This window comes from Phascolarctos cinereus, unplaced genomic scaffold (genome assembly GCF_003287225.1).
Source record: "Phascolarctos cinereus isolate Bilbo 61053 unplaced genomic scaffold, phaCin_HiC Scaffold_1;HRSCAF=81, whole genome shotgun sequence".
Lineage (NCBI taxonomy): Eukaryota > Metazoa > Chordata > Mammalia > Diprotodontia > Phascolarctidae > Phascolarctos > Phascolarctos cinereus.
Window position 1 is genome coordinate 108,273,238 of NW_027555514.1, and position 19,171 is coordinate 108,292,408.

The following is a 19,171-nucleotide window of genomic DNA, read 5'->3' on the forward strand; positions in this document are numbered from 1 at the left end:
AGGAAAGTCCATATTTGTAAGAAAGATATATTGAAAGGGGAAGCTAGGTGGTGCAGAGGACAGAGCACTGGCTCTGAAGTCAGGAGGACCTGAGTTCAATTCCGGCCTCAGACCAAACACTTGACACTTACTAGCTGTGTGACCCTGGGCAAGTCACTTAGCCCCAATTGCCTAAAAACAAAAAAACAAACAAACAAAAAACCCAAACAAAACAACAAAAAGAAAGATACATTGAAGTGGGGGGAGAGAACATCATTAATTAGTTTAAAGAAAAATTATTACTGTTTCAAAAAGGATTCTCCATTTAAATAGCGTTAATAGTCCTAAAATAGTTTTAATACTCCTTTAAATATCAAGCTGCTGTATATTTAAAATGATTCAATTTACAAAAATTCAATATGTACAGAATTTTAAAGGGTGTATGTGTAAGTGTGTGTGTCTGTGTGTCTGTGTGTGTGTGTGTAGTACTATAAGTTTGAAGCAATTTGAAGCTTTTGTATCATGGATCCATCTGATAGTCTAGTCTATGGACTCCTTAGAATCATGCTTTTAAATGCTTAAAGCAAAAATATATATATATGCTTACAAAGGAAACCACTTATATTGCAATACAGTTATTGATATATTATAAACACATGCTCACAAATCCCAGGTTAAAGAACTCTGGGTTTAAAGGATTTTCTTTATTTTAAACGGAAAAAAAGAACCAAAAGTTTCTTTAGAGAAAAAAAAATTCCAAAAAAATTAGGATCAGCGAGAGAAAGTCATCTTTTGCGAGACTCCTAACTTGGTGTTTGACACTGAGGGTGGTTTAGAACTAACAACAGTTTTATCACAGCAATAATAATAATAATAATGATCGATTTATATAAGGTTTTAAACTTTGCAAAGTGTTTTTCTTAGCAAGATGGAAGCAGAACTGATGAGGGATGGGCAATCCCAGTCAAATGGTCACTTTCCTTGGCTTCTAGCCCACTGACTCCGCAAAGTCAAGTGCCATTTTCCACACCCATTCCAAGTGTCAGGAGTACTCACCTAGGCACTTCACCCTAGACATCCTTTTCCTGGCAGGCTCACTGATCTTGTTCCTACAGAACCTGAATGGAGTTCACATGATCACCAACCCTATCAAGTCTGTGAAACCTCAGAGCAAGAGACAGAGCTCACCTCAGGTAAGGGAGTTAGAGGGAGTCCTATTTCATATAGGAAGTATGTCTTGAGGGCATATTGTCTTCCATGAAGGCCACTGTCCCTGCAGACCTCAGATCAGGTGTTGCACTGCTTAGCAGTGTTATATCTGAGCCCTCTTTGCCCAGATGAATGTGGCTCACCCTTCTGTGCCACAGGAAGAGAGTAACCCCTTCCTCACCCACATGAGGGCTTTGAAGGATCCAGCTTAGGTCCTTCCCAGGTAAGAGAAGTATGGCATTGGTTCCAAGCAAGGTGGCTTATTCCTCTACAATCTGGCCCAAGAATGAGCCAGGGCCAGGGAGAAAAGGGAATGAAGAGAAAGGAAAAGATGAGTGAGATTCCTGCTTTGTTCTCTGGTCCAGGATTTAGACCAAAGGTTCCCAAACTTATTTGGCCTAGCACTCCTTTTTAAAAAAATTATTCAGTGCCTCCCTAGAAATCTACTTTCTTTAACCCTTTAATTGTTTTTTTAAAAATCTGTGTCATTTCAAAAAATATAAATATTTTTAAATGATACATCTTAAATTTAATAATTTATTGTAAATTTGTGGGGGGTTTTACTGCATTGAAATTTTGAAGATGCAATATTGCATCTTGTAACCATACAGTATCACATTGTAAAGAAGTCATTACACACACATATTCCTGCCAATGCATTCTAGATTTCCCGACAATGTGTGACATGCTCCCCTGCCAACACTTGTTTGTTAAGACCTGTCGGCAGACTTGACCACTGATAGGTTACAACTTGCCTTTTGTGTGTTTATTTGGAAAATAATGTAATCACTACTACTTTAGCTCTGGTACACAACAGATGAAACATGTATAAACGGTTTTTCAAAATTCTCTTCTCTTCTTTCCTTATGCTTCCACTACCCCCTTATTTTTATTCAATGCCCCCAATTGCATCAGAGGCTACTACCACCCCTGGATCATTCCAGTGCCCCCCAGAGGGTGGTATCACCCACTTTGGGAACCTCTGCTTTAGACTAAGGATCAGAGTCACCAACAGAAATAAGCAGTGTCTATGGGAGCTACTGGTAGACCAGTAGTCTACCAGTACAGACCAGGCAGGAGGGGAAAATGGAAAGGAAAAAAAATACTATGAGAGGAGGAGAGAGAGAGAAAAAAGAAGGAAGAAAACAATACATATGGTAGAGAGAAGTAGTGTGTCATCAGCAAATGACCCAGGCAAATTCAGTGGCAATAAAGCCATAAGTCAGTGATGTCAAATTCAAATAGAAATAGAGGCTACAAAACCGTACATTAGGAAGGATCCTTTCAGGAACATATTGACTTAGAAAAGAAAAGTATATCTCAACATTATCTATGTTCTATTATAGATTTACTTATTTTGTTAACTATTTCCCAATTACATTTTAATCTGGTTCGCCCACACACATACTGGAGAGTGTACCTGGGGTATGTTTGATACCTGTGCAACAGATCACCTAGACCAACTCAAGAACCTTCCTCCATTGTCTACATTCTGCCCAGGCCAAGAAGACACCTTCTGACCAGAAGGCAGCCTCCTTCTGCTCTTCAAGAATGATCCATTAGTATTCACCCAACCAGGACCTTTTCTGACCTGAATTAGAAGAGTGGGTTTGATCTTCATGGTAGTTACTGCCTTCCAACTACCTGTGGAAGGGTGGTCAGACTTGTTCTGCTTGACCCCATAGGGAAGAACTAGCAACAATGGGTGAAAGTTGTAGAATGGCAGACTTCAAAGATTTCCTAAATAACTAGAGCAATCTGAAAAGAGAAGAGTTGTCTCTAGAAATGAATTTCCTATCATTGGAAACTTCCCAATGGAGAGCGGATCATAACAATAACTCATCTTTTACATACATTAAGATGTTTGACTGTTCTAACAACCCTGTGAGGTAGGTGCTACTATTATTCCCATTTTACAGATTAAGGGACTGAGGCTAAAAGAGGCTAATTAACTTGCCCAAAGTCACAAAGCTAACAAGTTTCTAAGGTGGGATTTGAACCTAGGTCTTCCTGACTCTAGGTCCAACACTCTATCCACTCTACCACCCTGGCTTCTGCTGGTGAACATCTGTCAGAAAAACTGTAGAGCATATTCCTACTGAAGTACAAGCTAGACTATATGGCCTCTGAGTACCCTTCCAGCTGTTGAATTCTAGGATTCTATGAATAGAATGTCAGCTCCTTGAGGACAGGGACTATTTCATTTCTGTCTTTGTATCTCCAGTTTCTAGCACAGTGCTTGCAGATAGCAGGTGTTTAATAACTAGTAGTAATAGTAGTAGTAGTAGTAGTGGTAGTAGTAGTAGTAGTAGTAATAGTAGTTAGTAATTGTGGTTGGTGGTGGTGATGGAGGTGATGGTGATAATGGTGGTAAAGAAGGTGCTGGTGGTGATAGAGGTGGTAGTAGTGATGGTGGTGATGGAGGTGATGGAGGTGATGATGGTGAAGGGCAAATATCTTTCCTGGAGTATGACCCTGGACACCCCATTACTAATGATACTCTCTACACCAGGCAGCCAAAACTGGGATGGAGGGGTACAGTACATTTCCTTTGGCAGGAACGGCTATTAGTCCTGCCCCCTGACCCTAGGAACCTGGAGCTGAGCAGCAAGTACAGATCCCAACACGATCATATGGTCTGCAAGTGCCTCTCCCTGAGCATATCTTATGCTGCCACCATTGGGGGCCTGACCACCATCATTGGCACATCCACCAGCCTCATCTTCCTAGAACACTTCAACAAGTAAGTCATGTGGAATTTTGTCCCAGGAAAAGTCTGACAGAATAGAATAATGCCACCTTTGATTCCAAAGGCATAGATTAGGGTTCAACAGAGCAGGCCTATACCCTTTGCTTACAAAATATCATGTCAGGGTCTGAACATTAGTCTTTCTAGGGAGTAAAAAATACTTGATGGTGAAGCATGGATTCTTAGTGGCTAAGCAAAAGGGACATCTCAGCCATCAGACAGCCCAACTACAAAACACCACCGCGGTTTGTCTGGGCATTCTTTCAAGTCCAGCATTCCTGAGAATAGAAATAGCCCTAAATACAACTCTGAAATATATAAAGTTTTTATTTGGATAGAGAGCTGGCCTTGGAATTTGGAAAGACTTGGTTTTAAGTACAATTTCTGACACTTGCTGGTTATGTGGCCCTGAACAAGTCACTTCACAGTTCTAGGCAATTTTTTAAGACCTTAAGGAGAAGAAGCCAGTCTGCTTTGATCAGGGGAATATCCTCAATTGGAGTTCCCTGTATCAATGAAATCACAAACCTAAAGAGAGAGACAGAGAGACATACAGAGACAGACAGAAACAGAGTCAGAAAAAGAGAGAGAGAGAGAGAGAGAGAGAGAGAGAGAGAGAGAAGAGAGAGAGAGAGAGAGAGAGAAGGGAAGAGATAGGGGAAAAAAAGAGAGGGGAGAGAGAAGAGGGGGGGAGAAAGGATTCAATAACTGTCCTCTATCGTTATGATCACTCAGGGGCCTTTTTTGCTTACTTCCTAGTTCCCACCAAGGTCCTGAAGAGTTGAGGTTGTTGGCTAAATGACATCTAGATATGGAAGATGTCAGGCTATAATTAGAGGCATCAGTCCAACCATATTTGTGTTGCAGAGCTTGTTAACACCAAAGTACCATTTAGAACTTCATCCTCCCAACCGTTTTGGTCACTGACCCAACTCTTTCTCTTCCAGCCAATACCCAAATGCGGAGGTGGTGAACTTTGGGACCTGGTTCCTTTTTAGCTTTCCCATCTCCCTCATCATGCTGGTGGTGAGCTGGTTTTGGATGCACTGGCTGTTCTTGGGTTGCAAGTGAGTAAACCCTGTCAAGTACAATAGACTGGCATGGCTCCTCTGTCCTATGCACTGAGAAGCAGATGGCAACAGTCCTAGCAATGTGCTCCTGAGGAACTCACTTTCTTCAAGGAAGGTGCTTTTGACATCTCTGGCTTAAAGTTGACTTTTAATAAACCTAAAAAGAGTAATTTGGATTGGGAGCTAAGAATTCTCCATTCTAGTCTTAGCTGTTTCATTGCTTAAAAGCCATATCAATTATCTAGTCAATTAGTCAATAAACATTTATTAAGGGCCTACTATGTGCCAGGTCCTCTGCTAAGCACTGAAGATACAAGGAAAGGTTAAAAAAAAAAGGTGGGGGGCAGTGAGGTGGCGCAGTGGATAGAGCACTGGCCCTGGACTCAGGAGGACCTGAGTTCAAATCTAGCCTCAGACACATGATACTCACTGGCTGTGTGACTCTGGACAAGTCATTTAACCCCAATTGCCTCACAAATAAAACACTCATACACACACACACACATACACACATACACACACACACACACACACACACAAACCCATTCCTACCCTCCAGGAGATGGGGAAGACAATATACAAATAACTGTGTACAAACAAATAATATATATATATAATAAATTGGAAATAATCAACAGAGGAAAGGTACTATTAGAATTAAGAAGGATCAGGAAAGACTTCCTATAGCAGGTGGGATTTTCCAGGAATAAGAGGGTGAATCCCACTGTACGCTACTGTGATTCATTGGAGTTGATGACAAATTGGAAAGAAAGAACAGATGATGTAGAAATTGAGCAGGGCAGGGTAATCAGGATGGAGAAGGACCACAAGTCCATGCTATATAGGGATTGGTTGAAGGAACTGGGGTTATTTGATCTAAAAAGAGAAGACTCAGAAGGGATATAATAAATGTACTGAAACAGATGCCACTGGAAGAGAGATTAAACGTGTTCTGTTTGACCCCAGGCTTAGGCTGAGGAGCTGTAGGTGAAAGCTGCACAGAGGCAAATATAGGCTTGATATAAGGAAAACTTTCTAACAATTAGAGATACCCAAAAGTGGAATGGTTGGCCTCAGGGGAGCATTGCGGGAGGGGGCCTTCTGGGCACTGGAAATTTTCTTTTCTTTTTTTTTTTTTTTGCTTTTAGGCAATTGGGGTTAAGTGACTTGCCCAGGGTCACACAGCTAGTAAGTGTCAAGTGTTTGGTCTGAGGCCAGATTTGAACTCAGGTCCTCCTGACTTCAGGGCCAGTGCTCTATTCACTGCACCACCTAGCTACCCCTGGAAATTTTCTAACACAGTTTGTTTAACCACTTGTCTGGTAAATTGTAGCAGAGATTCCTTTTGGGAGATAGGTTGGCCTAGATGACCATTCCAACCTTCAAATTTTATAATTCTGTGAACCCTCACTAGGGCAGCTAGGTGAATCAGTGGATAGAATACCAGGCCTCAAGTCAGGAAAACCTGAGTTCAAATACCTCCCCAGACACTTACTAGCTGTGTGACCCTGGGCAAGTCACTTAACCCTGTTGGCCTCAGTTTCCTCATCTGTAAAATGAACTGGAGAAGGAAATGGGAAACCACTCCAGTATCTTTGCCGAGAAAACCCCAAATGGGGTCACAAAGAGTCAGACACAACTGGAAACAATTCAATGAACCCTCACAATTTAAACTAATTTTAGTGGAAGCCATACCCAAATTAATTATGAGAATTGGAGTGTTTTTTTTAAAGAAATACAGATCAATGACTTTCAGAAAAACATGGGGTAATTCCAACTTACCATTGAAAATGTGGCTCCAAATCCTAACCTGTTTAATGAATTCATAAGCCATTTGTAATTAACAAATTCCTTTTGAATAATAATAATAATAGTTAGCATTTGTACAGAGATTTGAAATTTACAAAGTACTTTGCACATGTTATTTCATTTGATCCTTATAACAGCCCTGTGAGGTAGATGATATCATTCTCACCATTTTACAGATAAGGATACTGAGGTAGAAAGGGGTTAAACAACTTGCCAAACATCACACAGCTAGTAAGCGTCTGAGGCCACACTTTGACTGTCCTAAGGTCTATAACTATGTTGTTCTCCTTCTCCTCCCCGAAGTGTTGCTTAACTTGCTTGGCAAACTGCTTCTTCATAAACTGCACAAAGATAAGCTCCAGCCCAGGCCAAGTTTTCATAAATTCCACAACATTAAAGTCTATAATTACATAGGGGATAGAGCACTGAATTTGGTACAATCCACAATTAAAATTCTGCTTCAAGCACTTACTCATTGCCTGACCATAGGCAAGTCAATTCCCTGCTCTGGGCATCAGTTTCTTCATCTATAAAATGAGGATGCTAATACTTGCAGCTGCTGCTTCACTGGGTTGCTGTAAGGCAAGTGTTCATGGAACTCCTTAAAATGCTTCATAAATGTGAGGTATTACTACTAGGTTTGTCCCCCAAAGAGATCAGAAAAAAAGGAAAAGGACCCATATATACAAAAAGACTTGTAGCAGCTTTTTTTGCAGCAGCAAAGAATTGGAAATTACAAGGATGCCCATCAATTGGGGAATAGCTAAACAAGTTGAAGTAGATGATTGTGATGGAATACTACTGTGCTGTAAGAAATAAGGAGCAGGATGCTTTCAGAAAAACATGGGAAGACTTATATGAACTGATGCAAAGTGAAGTTAGCAGAACCAGAAGAACATTGCACACAGTAACAGCAACATTGTATGATGATCAACTGTGAATGACTTAGCTGTTCTTAGCAATACAATGATCTAAAACTATTTCAAAGGACTTATGATGAAAAATGCTATCCACTTCCAACAAAAGAACTGATAAAGTCTGAATGCAAATCAAAGCATGCTTTTTAAATTTTCTTTATTACTGTTGTTTTCTTGGTCTGCATTTTCTTTCACAACACCTAACATGAAAATGTTTCCATGACTGCACATGCATAATCTATATCAAATTGCCTGCCTTCTAAAGGAACAGGGAGGGGAAGGAGGGAGAAAATTTGGAACTTAAATTAAAAAAAAACAAATATTAAAAATTTTTGTTTACATGCAATTGGGAAAAAAATAAAAATTAAATGCAAAAAAAAAAAACCATCAGAGCACTGGCTCTGAAAACAGAGTGATTGATGATGACTATTTATAATAGCAAAAACTGTTCATATTTCTATATTGTTTGATGGCTTGGGGAAAAAAATGCACTCCTTACTCCCACACTATGAGGCAGGTGGTGGGAGCATTATTAGCCTCAGTTTTGTAAGATGGAGAAACTAAGTCTCATAGAGACAAAATGCTTTGCCCAGCCTTATAGACTAGTAAGTGGTAGAATCAGTGGTTGAACCTAGGGCTAGTATTCTTTCCATTACTCCAAGATACCTATAACGTGATATCACAGGTACATCTCATATGCATAGATCTACCACCTCACACTGATATACGAGGGAAAGGCATACACCCTCAAAATTATGTTTACTCGGGTTGGTAGATGCATGAGAGGGTATGTGGCATGGGGATAGGTGGGAACACTTGTGTTTCAAAACGTGTTTCACAACAATTGTGTTGTCTCTCCCACTGTAATGTAAGCTGCCTTGTTTCTCTTTGTATCTCCTGTGCCTTGCACATAGTAATAACTTACTAAATACTTTTTCATTCTTCCAGTTCAATGATACAGTGGGGCTAAAGAGGAGAGAATGTAGCAGGGGAGGGAGAAGCAAGCACAGAACCACAGAGAGGCAGGGGTTTGATGTCTGAACTGCCTTCTGACCTCCTTTCCTTACCCTGGAGCCTCTTTCTTCCCCTTCTCAGTTTTAAAGAGACCTGCTCCCTGAGCAAAAAGAAGAAGACAAGAAGAGAAGAGCTATCAGAAAGAAGGATTCAAGCGGAATATGAAAAACTGGGAGACATCAGGTAAAAATCAACCTCTCTCCTTCAGGAGATGACACTTAATGGTAATACAGAAGAAGGCTTAGTTTTTTTGTTTGTTTTGTTTTGGGGGGCAATCAGGTAAGTGACTTGCTCAGGGTCACACAGCTAGTACGTTTCTGAGATCAAATTTGAACTCAGATTTTTCCACACAGCTAGTAAGTGCCCAAGACCAAATTTGAACTCAGTTCTTCCTGACTCCAGGTTTGGAGCTCTATCCACTGCACCACCTAGCCACCCAAAACTTGTTCTTAAAAGTCTCTAAGTCCAAAAATTTTCCATTACTATAAAACCAAGCATTTCAAGAGACATTATTGACTCAGCATTCAGATGACCTCACTACCATTACCCCAAAAGCATTTCTCAATTTCTCACCATAACAGGTGAAAGGTGGGGGGAGAAAAGAGAAAACAGGGGAAAGGAAGCTCAACCCCCTTTCTGTAACACAAGGCATACCCTCAAAAGCTCCATCTCCAATTATTGCTCTTTCAGAACCATCACTTGTAAACAGTGGGGATGGTTCAGCAGGGTACAGTAAAAAAAAAAAGTACTAGATTTAAAGTCATGGGGCCCAGATTTGAACCCCACCTCTGCCACCCACTACCCAAGTGACGTTGGGTAAGCTACTTCCACTGTCTGGGCCTCAGTTTCTTTATATTTAACACGATACTAGACTACACTGGACAAGACTGAGTCTCTTCTATCTGTAAATCTATGCTTTTACTTTTATAGGCACAGAAGGGCTTTTGTTTTGTGTTAACTACCTAAGGAAATATTTAATGCAGTCTTGCCAATAGGTTCTAAGTATGTACCTGCCCACAGGGGTTTTTACCAACTCTTCCCACATGACCAAAATTATGGTTAGTGATGGCTCTTCTATTGGCAGGAAACAAATACGGCTTGAGGTGATCAAGTGGAAAGAACAATGGGTTGTGAGTCATAGGATGGGGGTTCAAATTCTCTCACACGCATTTATCAGCTGTCTGACCTTGGGCAAATATCTTAACTGCTCAGAGCCTCTGTTTCCTAGGATGTTCCACTATTCCAGGAGTGGAATGAGGGAACTAGAGGATTGGGGATCAGTCAGTAGATGTTTCCTTAAATGTTTTCTAGCTACCCTGAGATGGTGACTGGGTTCTTCTTCATCCTGATGACCCTGCTCTGGTTTACCCGGGAGCCTGGTTTCGTCCCTGGCTGGGATTCATTCTTTGAGAAGTAAGTAGTAGCACCTCCCTCCTTGTGAACAAGTGGCCCTAATTCCTCACAGTGCAATCTCTCCTTCCCTTTCTTCTTCAGGGAACAACTAGCCAGAGCCATCTTTTTCTTTCTCTCTTCTTCCCCTTCCCACTCTCCCTGCCCCTCCTCCCCAGCACAATTAGCCTAGAACTAGCTTACCCCCTTCTCTGGAATCTCAGAGGAAGAGAATCGCACCCTATACCTTATACCCTATGCCTCCTCTTGCTGTTATGTGAGAGGAAAAGACGAGAAGGATAGAAAGGGAAGGCAAGAGAATTCTGTACCTTTTCTAAGAATTAAAACTTTCCCTCTTGCCCCCTCCCCCCAAAAAAAGAAGAAGAAAAATGCTGCTTAAAGTTAGTCCCTGGAAAAGAGGTGAGAAATTGCATCTCTCTCCCTTTTTCAGAGGAGGGAGGGCTAATAGGTGTGAGATTCTGCCTTATACTATTAGAAGTCTCTCCCTTCAAGAAGTGGTTGATGCATTACTGAACTTCCTTTTTCTCTCTCCTTTATCTTTGTTACAAGGGATGGGTAAGAGAGGGGAAAAGAAAGAAATGGATGCAATTAAAAAAAAACCAACCAGGAGCATCAATGAAAAGATGATTTTTATTCATTTTGATTTTTGTTCTGAATTTAGCAAACCAAATAAAATGGGCACTTGCATGGACATTATCGAATAGAAAAAGACAATAGAGAAAATACTATTAGGAGCAGCTTGCTTTAAGTATAGAATACTGCCAAGCTTTCACAAGACGGCTTTCACAGCCATCCTGCTTGTCTAGCTTTCTTTACAGGCTTCCTTCTGTTTTTTTCTCTCCATTTAAAAAAAGAAAAAAAGATGCCTCAGGGACCCTCTTTTCTTTCTCTTCTTTTCCTTAAGAAAATTTTTTTAACAAAGAAACAGAAGTTTTTCTCTACCCAGCCTAAAAGCCTTCCTGTAGCAATTCGCCAATTTACTCTTATTCAGGCCCTTTGGGAAGCCATGTTTGGAGGACACAGTGTATAATTACTATTTTGTATTTCCAGATAGGCTGGGAATCGTAGCTATTAGTATATTTCCATGTTTTATTTGGCGCCACCAAAATTTTTCCAGTCAGGTGATACTGATTATTTTACTCAATGATTTTATGATTCTAACTTGTCAAGGATTTTTGTTTGGGATTTTTGGAGGCAATCAGGGTTAAGTGACTTGCCCCAGGTCACACAGCTAGTAAGTGTCTGAGGCTGGATTTGAACTCAGGTCCTCCTGACTCCAGGGCTGGTGTTCTATCCACTGCGCCACCAAGCTGTCCCCTACCTTCTCATTTTAAGGTGCAGGTCCCAATTTTTTTTTAATTCAATAAGCTAGTCGATGAAATTAAATGAGGTGCCCCTGCGAACCAGGCACATTGGTTATTATACACAGACAGGTTGCTCTTTGATAGAAATCAACATTCTGAAAGACAAACAGCACAGAATTTGATGATGGAAAATTGAAGTCCAGGTTCTACCTATGCCACTTATGTGTGACCTTGAGCACAAATCAATCAACTTCTTTCTCTGAGTCTCATTTCATCATCTGTACAATAGAGATCGTAATAGTGTATCCCAAAGATTTTAGTGCAGTTTTAAATTATTAAAGCTTAAATTAAAATGTTAATAAAATTAAATTTTAAAAATGAATCAAATTGAAATTTTTAACAAATTAAAGCTTTACTAGCTTAAAACTACACTAAGACTTTTGGGACACCCATACGTGCACCACCTCCATTAAAAGGCCGTTGGGAGAAACAAATCAGACAATCACATGAAAGGGCTTTGTAAGCATAAGATGTGATAGAAATGTAAACCGCCTTCATGATGAAGGCCACTGTTATTATCGCTGTTCTAACAAGGTTGATGCTAGCATACAGCAAAGTCTCAGCTTGACATTCATGCTCCAGTTTGAGGAAGCAGGTCTCTCTTTGCTCCTCAGTCAGGCTGCCACCTTCTGAGACCAAGTTTCTGTGCCCTTCTTGCCCTAAACAACCACCCCACACTGATTAAAAAAAAAAGTCTGACTTCCTCACCTCCCATCCCTGCCCTCACCACTGCTGAAATGTTCTGCCTTCAAGATGGATAGCACGCCACATTTCTCGACACCACTCCCATTGCCAGTCAAACCCTCTGTAGGAGCTGTTTCCAGGAAGAAGTTGGGTTAAACACACCCAAGAAGTGATCATCCAGACTTTGCTTGGAGATCTGAAAGGAGAGGGGATCTCCTAATTCCCAAGGCCATCATTCCTTTTTGAGACAGTTCTACCAATCAGGAAGTTTTTCCTTATACCAAGCAGAAATTCACCTCTTGGGACAGCTAAGGTGGTGCAGTGGATAGAGCACCGGCCCTGAAGTCAGAAGGACCTGAGTTCAAATTCGGCCTCAGACCAAACACTTGACACTTACTAGCTGTGTGACCCTGGGCAAATCACTTAACCCCAACTGCCTTAAAAAAAAAAAAAAAGAAAGAAAGAAATTCACCTCTTGCCAACTCTCCCTCATTGCTCCTAGCTCCATGCTCTAAGACCTAGGAGAATTTGTCCATTTCCCTCTTCTGCAAGGCAGTCCTTCCAACACTTGCAGATATCTATTGAGTTTCTCTCCCAATTCAAGGTCTCCATTTTCCAGGCTAACCAGGAGTTAAAGTTAAGCCCCTCAGCTGAACTTCATACAGCATGATCACACCAGAATTGAACTCAAAAGTCCTGAAATTAAATGCAAACTTGGTCACTTATTAGGCATATGACTACGGGCAAGCTATTTAACCTCTCTGGGTCTCAGTCTCTCCTCCTGTAAAATAGAAGAAATAAAACATCATTTTCTTAACATTAAAAAAAAAATCAAAGCAACTAGGTTGACTCAGCCAATCTCTAGAGTACTTAATAGAAGAAACATAACATCCAGAAGATCCCAGAGGTACCCAGAAACCCCTGGATACCACCCTACACCTCTAGTCCCTCCTGTGGCATCTTTGACATTCATCCTTGTTTCTTTGTTAGGAAAGGTTACCGAACAGACGCCACTGTCTCTGTCCTCCTTGGCTTCCTCCTCTTCCTAATCCCAGCTAAGAAACCCTGTTTTGGAAAAAAATATAAAGGTAAGAGGGAAGTTGTGGCAGGGGGGACACTAGATCCTAAGGATTAACTATGGTCAAAGAACGCTTATTCTGAAGTTTTCAAAGATAAAAAGAAGCAGAAGAAGAATAATGCCAGATGACTACATTATATAGTAATGTAAATGAAAACAACACCAAAAGTCAATTAAACTAAGACAAATTGTAAGGATCACTCATGGTCCCAGAGAACAGAGGGAAAAATAGGTTCCCCTCCTCTCAGGAGAGTAAGGGACTATGGATATGTAATGGTCCATGTGCTGTCAGATGTAGTTATGTGTGTGCTGGTGTGGCTTCCCTTTTTTCTATGTTTCAAGGAAGGATTCACTGAGGGTGAAGGTATATCAGGATATGGGATATAAAAAAAAACTATCAATAAAACTTGAAAAGTCTTCAAAGAGAGCCTCAGATTTATTATGACCCTTTCCCAAATACCAAAGTAGTCATGCTGATTAGCAGATCCATTCAAATGCCCTTCTCTCCTCTAACGAGACACCTCTGTTTTAATATTGGTTCTGTGCCTTCATGAAACTTTAGATTCAGGAGAGAACAGAGAAGATGCAGTGGAAATGGAACCCATCATTACATGGAAGGACTTCCAGAAGACCATGCCCTGGGAAATTGTCATTCTGGTGGGCGGAGGTTATGCTTTAGCATCTGGAAGCAAGGTAACATTTTTTTTTCTGGGTTTGTTTTGTTGAATGTTTTTGTAGAAGCTTCATTTCATTGGATATCTCAGTGCTGAAAGGGAAGATCTAACTGGTGATTTCTAGAAATTGGGAGAGACAGAGAATAAGTGTCTATTCCACAACCAATCAGTTAACATTTATTAAGCACCTACTATGTGCCAGGCACTGTGCTAAGTGCTAGGGATACAAAAAGAAGCAAAGGATCTCACAATCTAATGGTGGAGACAACAAGTAAAACAAATACGTACAAATAAGCTAAATTCAGGATGAAAAAGAAATCATTAAGAAAGGAAGGCACTAGAAATAAGAAGGGTTAGAACAGGCTTCCTGTAAAAAATGGGATTTTAGTTGGGACTTAAAGGAAGTCAGGGAAGCCAGTAGGTAGAGATGAGGAGAGAGAACATTCCAGGCATGAAGGACAGTAAGAGAAAATGCCCAGAGCTGTAAGATAGATAGTCTTGTTCGTGCAACAAGGAGGCCAATGTCACTGGATGGAAGAATGCATGTTGGGGAATAAGACATAAGAAGACTGGAAAAGTAGGAGGCAGCTGAAGGACTTTGAATGCCAAAGAGAACATCTTCTATTTGATCCTGGAGGGAATAGGGAGCCACTGGAGTTACTGAATAGGAGTTGATATGTTCAGACCTTCATTTTAGGAAAATCACTTTAGTGGCTGAATGGAGGATGGATTGGAATGGAGAGGGACTTGAGGCAGGCAGACAAACCAGCAGGCTATTACAGTAGTCCAGGCAGGAGTTAATAAGGAGTGGTGGCAGTGTCAGAGGAGAGAAGGGGGCATATTTGAGAGATGTTGCAAAGTTGAAATTGATAGGCCTTGGCATCACATTGGATACGGTGCGTGAGAGATAGTGAAGAGCTGAGGATGACACATAGGTTTGAGCCTGAGAGACTGGGAGGTGGAGTAGAGGAGTAAGTCATGGGAAGTAGTAAGATGAGGAGCCCAGTGGTTAGAGAGTCATTCTGTACGGCTGAAATGCCCTAGTATGAAGGCAGATGTTGGTGTGTGGGATGCCACTCAATTTAAAAAAACACAGAGGTATCCAAGGAGAAACAGAAAGTTAATTTATTTGCTATTCTCGAGAATAGGGTGTCCCTCCACCAGAATGCTCTGATGAGAGGAGACAGATTACAGAAGTAGAAGAACCAGATTAAATAGCCCTAATGGGCAAAATCCCCCCTCCCACCAACTGGCCAATGTTTGGCTCACAATCTGTGGAAACAGAAAACAAAACAAAGAGAACAATATACATGTCTGTATTTAGCCCCTTAGTTTGCTGAAGTAATGCCAAAGAAGCAATTAAAGATGTGCAGTCAAGCTAGACACTATACTGTATAGCCAGGTCACCATGACCGAAATATAGCAACAGGTACAACAATGGTGGAGTTTCAGGCTTGGCAAACTTTAACTACTGATATAACAATGGCATGGGGCGGGGGGTTACTTAGGGGTTGGATTCCTGTAACTCAGGTGATTTCTAGTAAACCAAAACGTAGGCCTGTTGGGCTGCTATGCCTGCCTTGAGTCACAATACCATTTTTATTTATTCTTCTGAAAAGTCTTCACAGGACCCCTCATCCCACTCTTATCCCAAACCTTAATTACACTGAGGAGTCTTCACTGGGACATCCCATTCATTGGGAAGAAGAGAAAAAGTGGGCTCAGATTCTTAAAATCTAGCCAATAGCTCACTAACATTTAGACTCCTTAAGAGTGCCCAATATGACAGATGTTCCAATAAGCCTTGTCTTTGGTTGAAAGCAGGCTTGAGTCAAATTCTTTTGGGCAGGATCCATGTGTTGTGATATTGAGGTCTTAGCACCCCTAAACCTCAACAGTAGCAAACAGCGAGTACCAGCCAAGGTCTCCCCATCATTCTCTGGATGCAGATTATGTTTGGTTCCAGTTAACCTCCTCTTTGAGACCCCCTCGAGGCAGGGATAGCTCTATACCCCTTGGCAGCAGGAAGCAGTTTCAGAAGCCAAGACCTTCACCCCTTACCCCAAAAGAATTTGGGTCCCATTTGTTTGAGGGGAAATGATGAGGTTAGGATCTAGACCCCGAAAAGGAAAAACCCTGGACTTTCCCACATGGCCAAATCTCTAAGTTTTTTCCCCCAGAGGCTATAATCCCATCAATGGGCTTTTCATTGTGGCTACACCCAATCTCCCAATTCTGTTACCCTTAACCTAGCCTAGTCCTCCATTGTCTTACCTCCCTAAGGCCCCAGGCCACCTTCCAACCTTATTCCTATCTAGGCTCAATTCTCTCTTGGCCACGGGATCCAGGTCCCTGGAGTTCTATTACCTCATAGACTACTTGGCCACTCCTAGATCCCTCCCATAGTCTTTCTGTATATAAGGTCCATCTTGTCTCCATTAAGATGTTCAGATTCTTATAATCTAGCCAATAGCCTAATAATGCTCAGACCCTTTAAGAGTCTACTCAATATGATGGATGTTCTAATAAACCTTGTCTTTGGCTGAAAAAAAAAACAGGAAAAAAACCCAAATAAAAAAAAAAACAGAAAAAGTGTAAGTCGTGAACCAAACGCATTGGGAAAAGAAATGGAGCTCCCTGTAGGTGTGTAGACAACAGTTACAAGGATTTTGACTAGGTGATAGGGATAGCAGTAAAGCCAGGATTAGAAATCTATGCATGACCCAGCTACTGAGATGTCTGGTGATGACTGTCCCACTAACCAACTTTTCTAAGGATGAGAACATGACCGGTTGGGCATTTCTATTTGCATTTTGTTTTAAAGGTATTGAGAATTTAAGACAACCCACCCTTTTACAACTAAAGAGGGTTAGTGCCTTTTGATGGCTACATCACTTCATTGGTTCATATTGGTTCATGTTAAGCTTATAGTCAACTTAAAAAATAATGACATCAAACAACTCATATTTATATAGCACTTGGAGGTTTAGCAGTGAGCTGGTGCAGCGGATAGCGTGCCAGGCCTAGAGTCAGGAAGGCATGAGTTCAAATCTAGCCTAAAAACTTACTAGTTGTGTGACCCTGGACAAATCACTTAACCTCTGTTTGCCTCAGTTTCCTCAACTGCAAAATGGGGATAATAATAGCACTCCCAGGGTTGTTGTGAGAATCAAAAGAAACAATATTTGAAAAGCACCTAGCACAGTGGCTGACACATAGTAGGTGCTTAATAAATGCTTGTTTCCTTCTTTCTTTCAAAGCCCTTTCTGAATAACAACTATGCAAAATGAGTCATTTTCCTCAGGAAACGCTTATTGAGCAGTCTCCCTCAAGCTGTACTTGTACAATTGATTTTTAAAAAAATAAACATTTAAATCCTATATTCAGTGTTATTTCCTGTTAAATTTACCTTTTTTATGCGTGAGAGCTATTGTTTCCCATCTGTTAAGATCTTTTTTTTTCTTTTTTTTGGGGGGGGGAGGTAATTGGGGTTAAGTGACTTGCCCTGAGTCATACAGCTAGTGAGTATTATGTGTCTGACGCTGGATTTGAACTCAGGTCCTCCCGACTCCAGGGCCCATGCTCTATCCACTGCGCCACCTAGCTGCCCCAAGGTCTTTTTGATGTTTAAGTATTAAAACCTTTGTATAGAATCATAGCTCTAGAGCTGGAGACTAGAGCTGACTCAACTCCCTCCTTTAACTGATAAGAAACCTGAGGCCTGGAGGGCATAAGTGGGGCCTGAGGTTACCTGGGTAGTGAGTGGCAGTCAGGATTCACCTTCAGGTCCCATGACTCCAAATTCAGAACTTTCTCTACCTTAAACAATCATAGAGGAGCTACATTAGACAAATGGCCTGATGAGGCCGATTTAAAGGGCCAAGTTCATAGGCCTTCTGCCTTTGTAAATGTAGTTGGATACACATGGATGACTGTGATTATGGCCCCAGTTAGAGAAAGCAAACTCTCTAATAATGGTTTAGGAGTTTTGGATTCCAGCTCTGCACTGGGAAGGTCACTCTCAAGACCCTGTGTGGCTTCCAGAGCTGTGCTGAGCTAGTAATGCTAGCTAACACTTCTATAGCACTTGTGCTAAGCGCTTCACAAATATGATCTCATGTGATCCTCAGAACAATCCACAGAGATAGGTGTATTATTATTATCCCCATTTTACAGATGAGGAAACTGAAGCAACAAGAGATGAAGTGACTCACCTGGTATCACACAGCTAGTAAGTTTTGGAGGCCAGATTGGAATTCATATTTTCTTGACTCTAGACCTGGCACTGCCCCATGGCCTGAACAAAGGGACCCAGGAGATGCAAATCATAGGGTCAACTACACGTACTTATGAGAAATAAGTTTAGAGAAGTCTTTTAACAGAGTAACAGAATATGCTCAGAAACAGCTAGCAGTCACACCAGTTGGAGTAAGGCAAAGGAAGGGCATAAGGCTAATTGTTCCTCCACATTGGCCCTCCAGCTACCTGGAAACAGTGACCCAAGGTTTCATCAGAGGTCTTAGCCATTCTTTCTGGAAGGCTCCTGGGAAGATAGCACAGAAGATCACAAAAACATAGACCCTCGGGGTGGAAAGGATCTATGCCTGAACGAGAATCCCCTTTAGCTCATACATGACAAGTGGCCATCCAGAACATCTTACATGATGATATCTAGTGAGAGGGAACCAGATAAAACCTGAGTAGTGAGGAGAAAGCCAATTTCATTTTTGGACGCTACTCAAGGTCAGAAAGTCCTCTCCTTCAGTAACTGCTAATTTTGCCTTCTGCAGCCAAGCTGAATGAGTTTTTTTGTCTCCCATGTAACAGTCTACCAAATGCTAAAGACAGGTGTCATATCCATCCTGAGTCTTCTTTTTTCCAGGCTAATGGCCTTCCCTTGCTTTCACCAATTCTTGAATGGCACCATCTTGAAGCCTTCTGAACCCCCTCCTCGGACAGTTTCCAGCTTATCTATTTCCTTTCTAAAATGTGGCACTCAGAACTAATTAGAATACTCCAGATATGTTCTGACCAGGTCAGAGTACAGCAGGCCTATAAACACCTTAATCCTGGGCATCACACTTCCTTATTACAGCCTAAAACTGCTTTAGCTTTTTTGTCTCAATGTGGCATTCCCTTATTGACAGCATCATTTTGACACATGAAATACATTATAAGAAAGAATTCCTTGGTCATAAGAATGATTTCATGATA

At 41.2% G+C, this 19,171-nt stretch overlaps 1 protein-coding gene across 1 annotated transcript in view; it reads left to right on the plus strand.

Moving 5' to 3' along the window:
• Window positions 1–19,171, plus strand: part of SLC13A4 (solute carrier family 13 member 4) — a 62,130-nt gene that overhangs the window by 34,838 nt on the left and 8,121 nt on the right. The window contains exons 7-13 of the mRNA XM_020998157.2: window positions 1,095–1,172; window positions 3,747–3,931; window positions 4,885–5,004; window positions 8,829–8,930; window positions 10,059–10,160; window positions 13,196–13,293; window positions 13,846–13,976. Coding sequence (XP_020853816.1) covers window positions 1,095–1,172; window positions 3,747–3,931; window positions 4,885–5,004; window positions 8,829–8,930; window positions 10,059–10,160; window positions 13,196–13,293; window positions 13,846–13,976 — 816 coding nt within the window. The remainder of the gene's footprint in view (window positions 1–1,094; window positions 1,173–3,746; window positions 3,932–4,884; window positions 5,005–8,828; window positions 8,931–10,058; window positions 10,161–13,195; window positions 13,294–13,845; window positions 13,977–19,171) is intronic.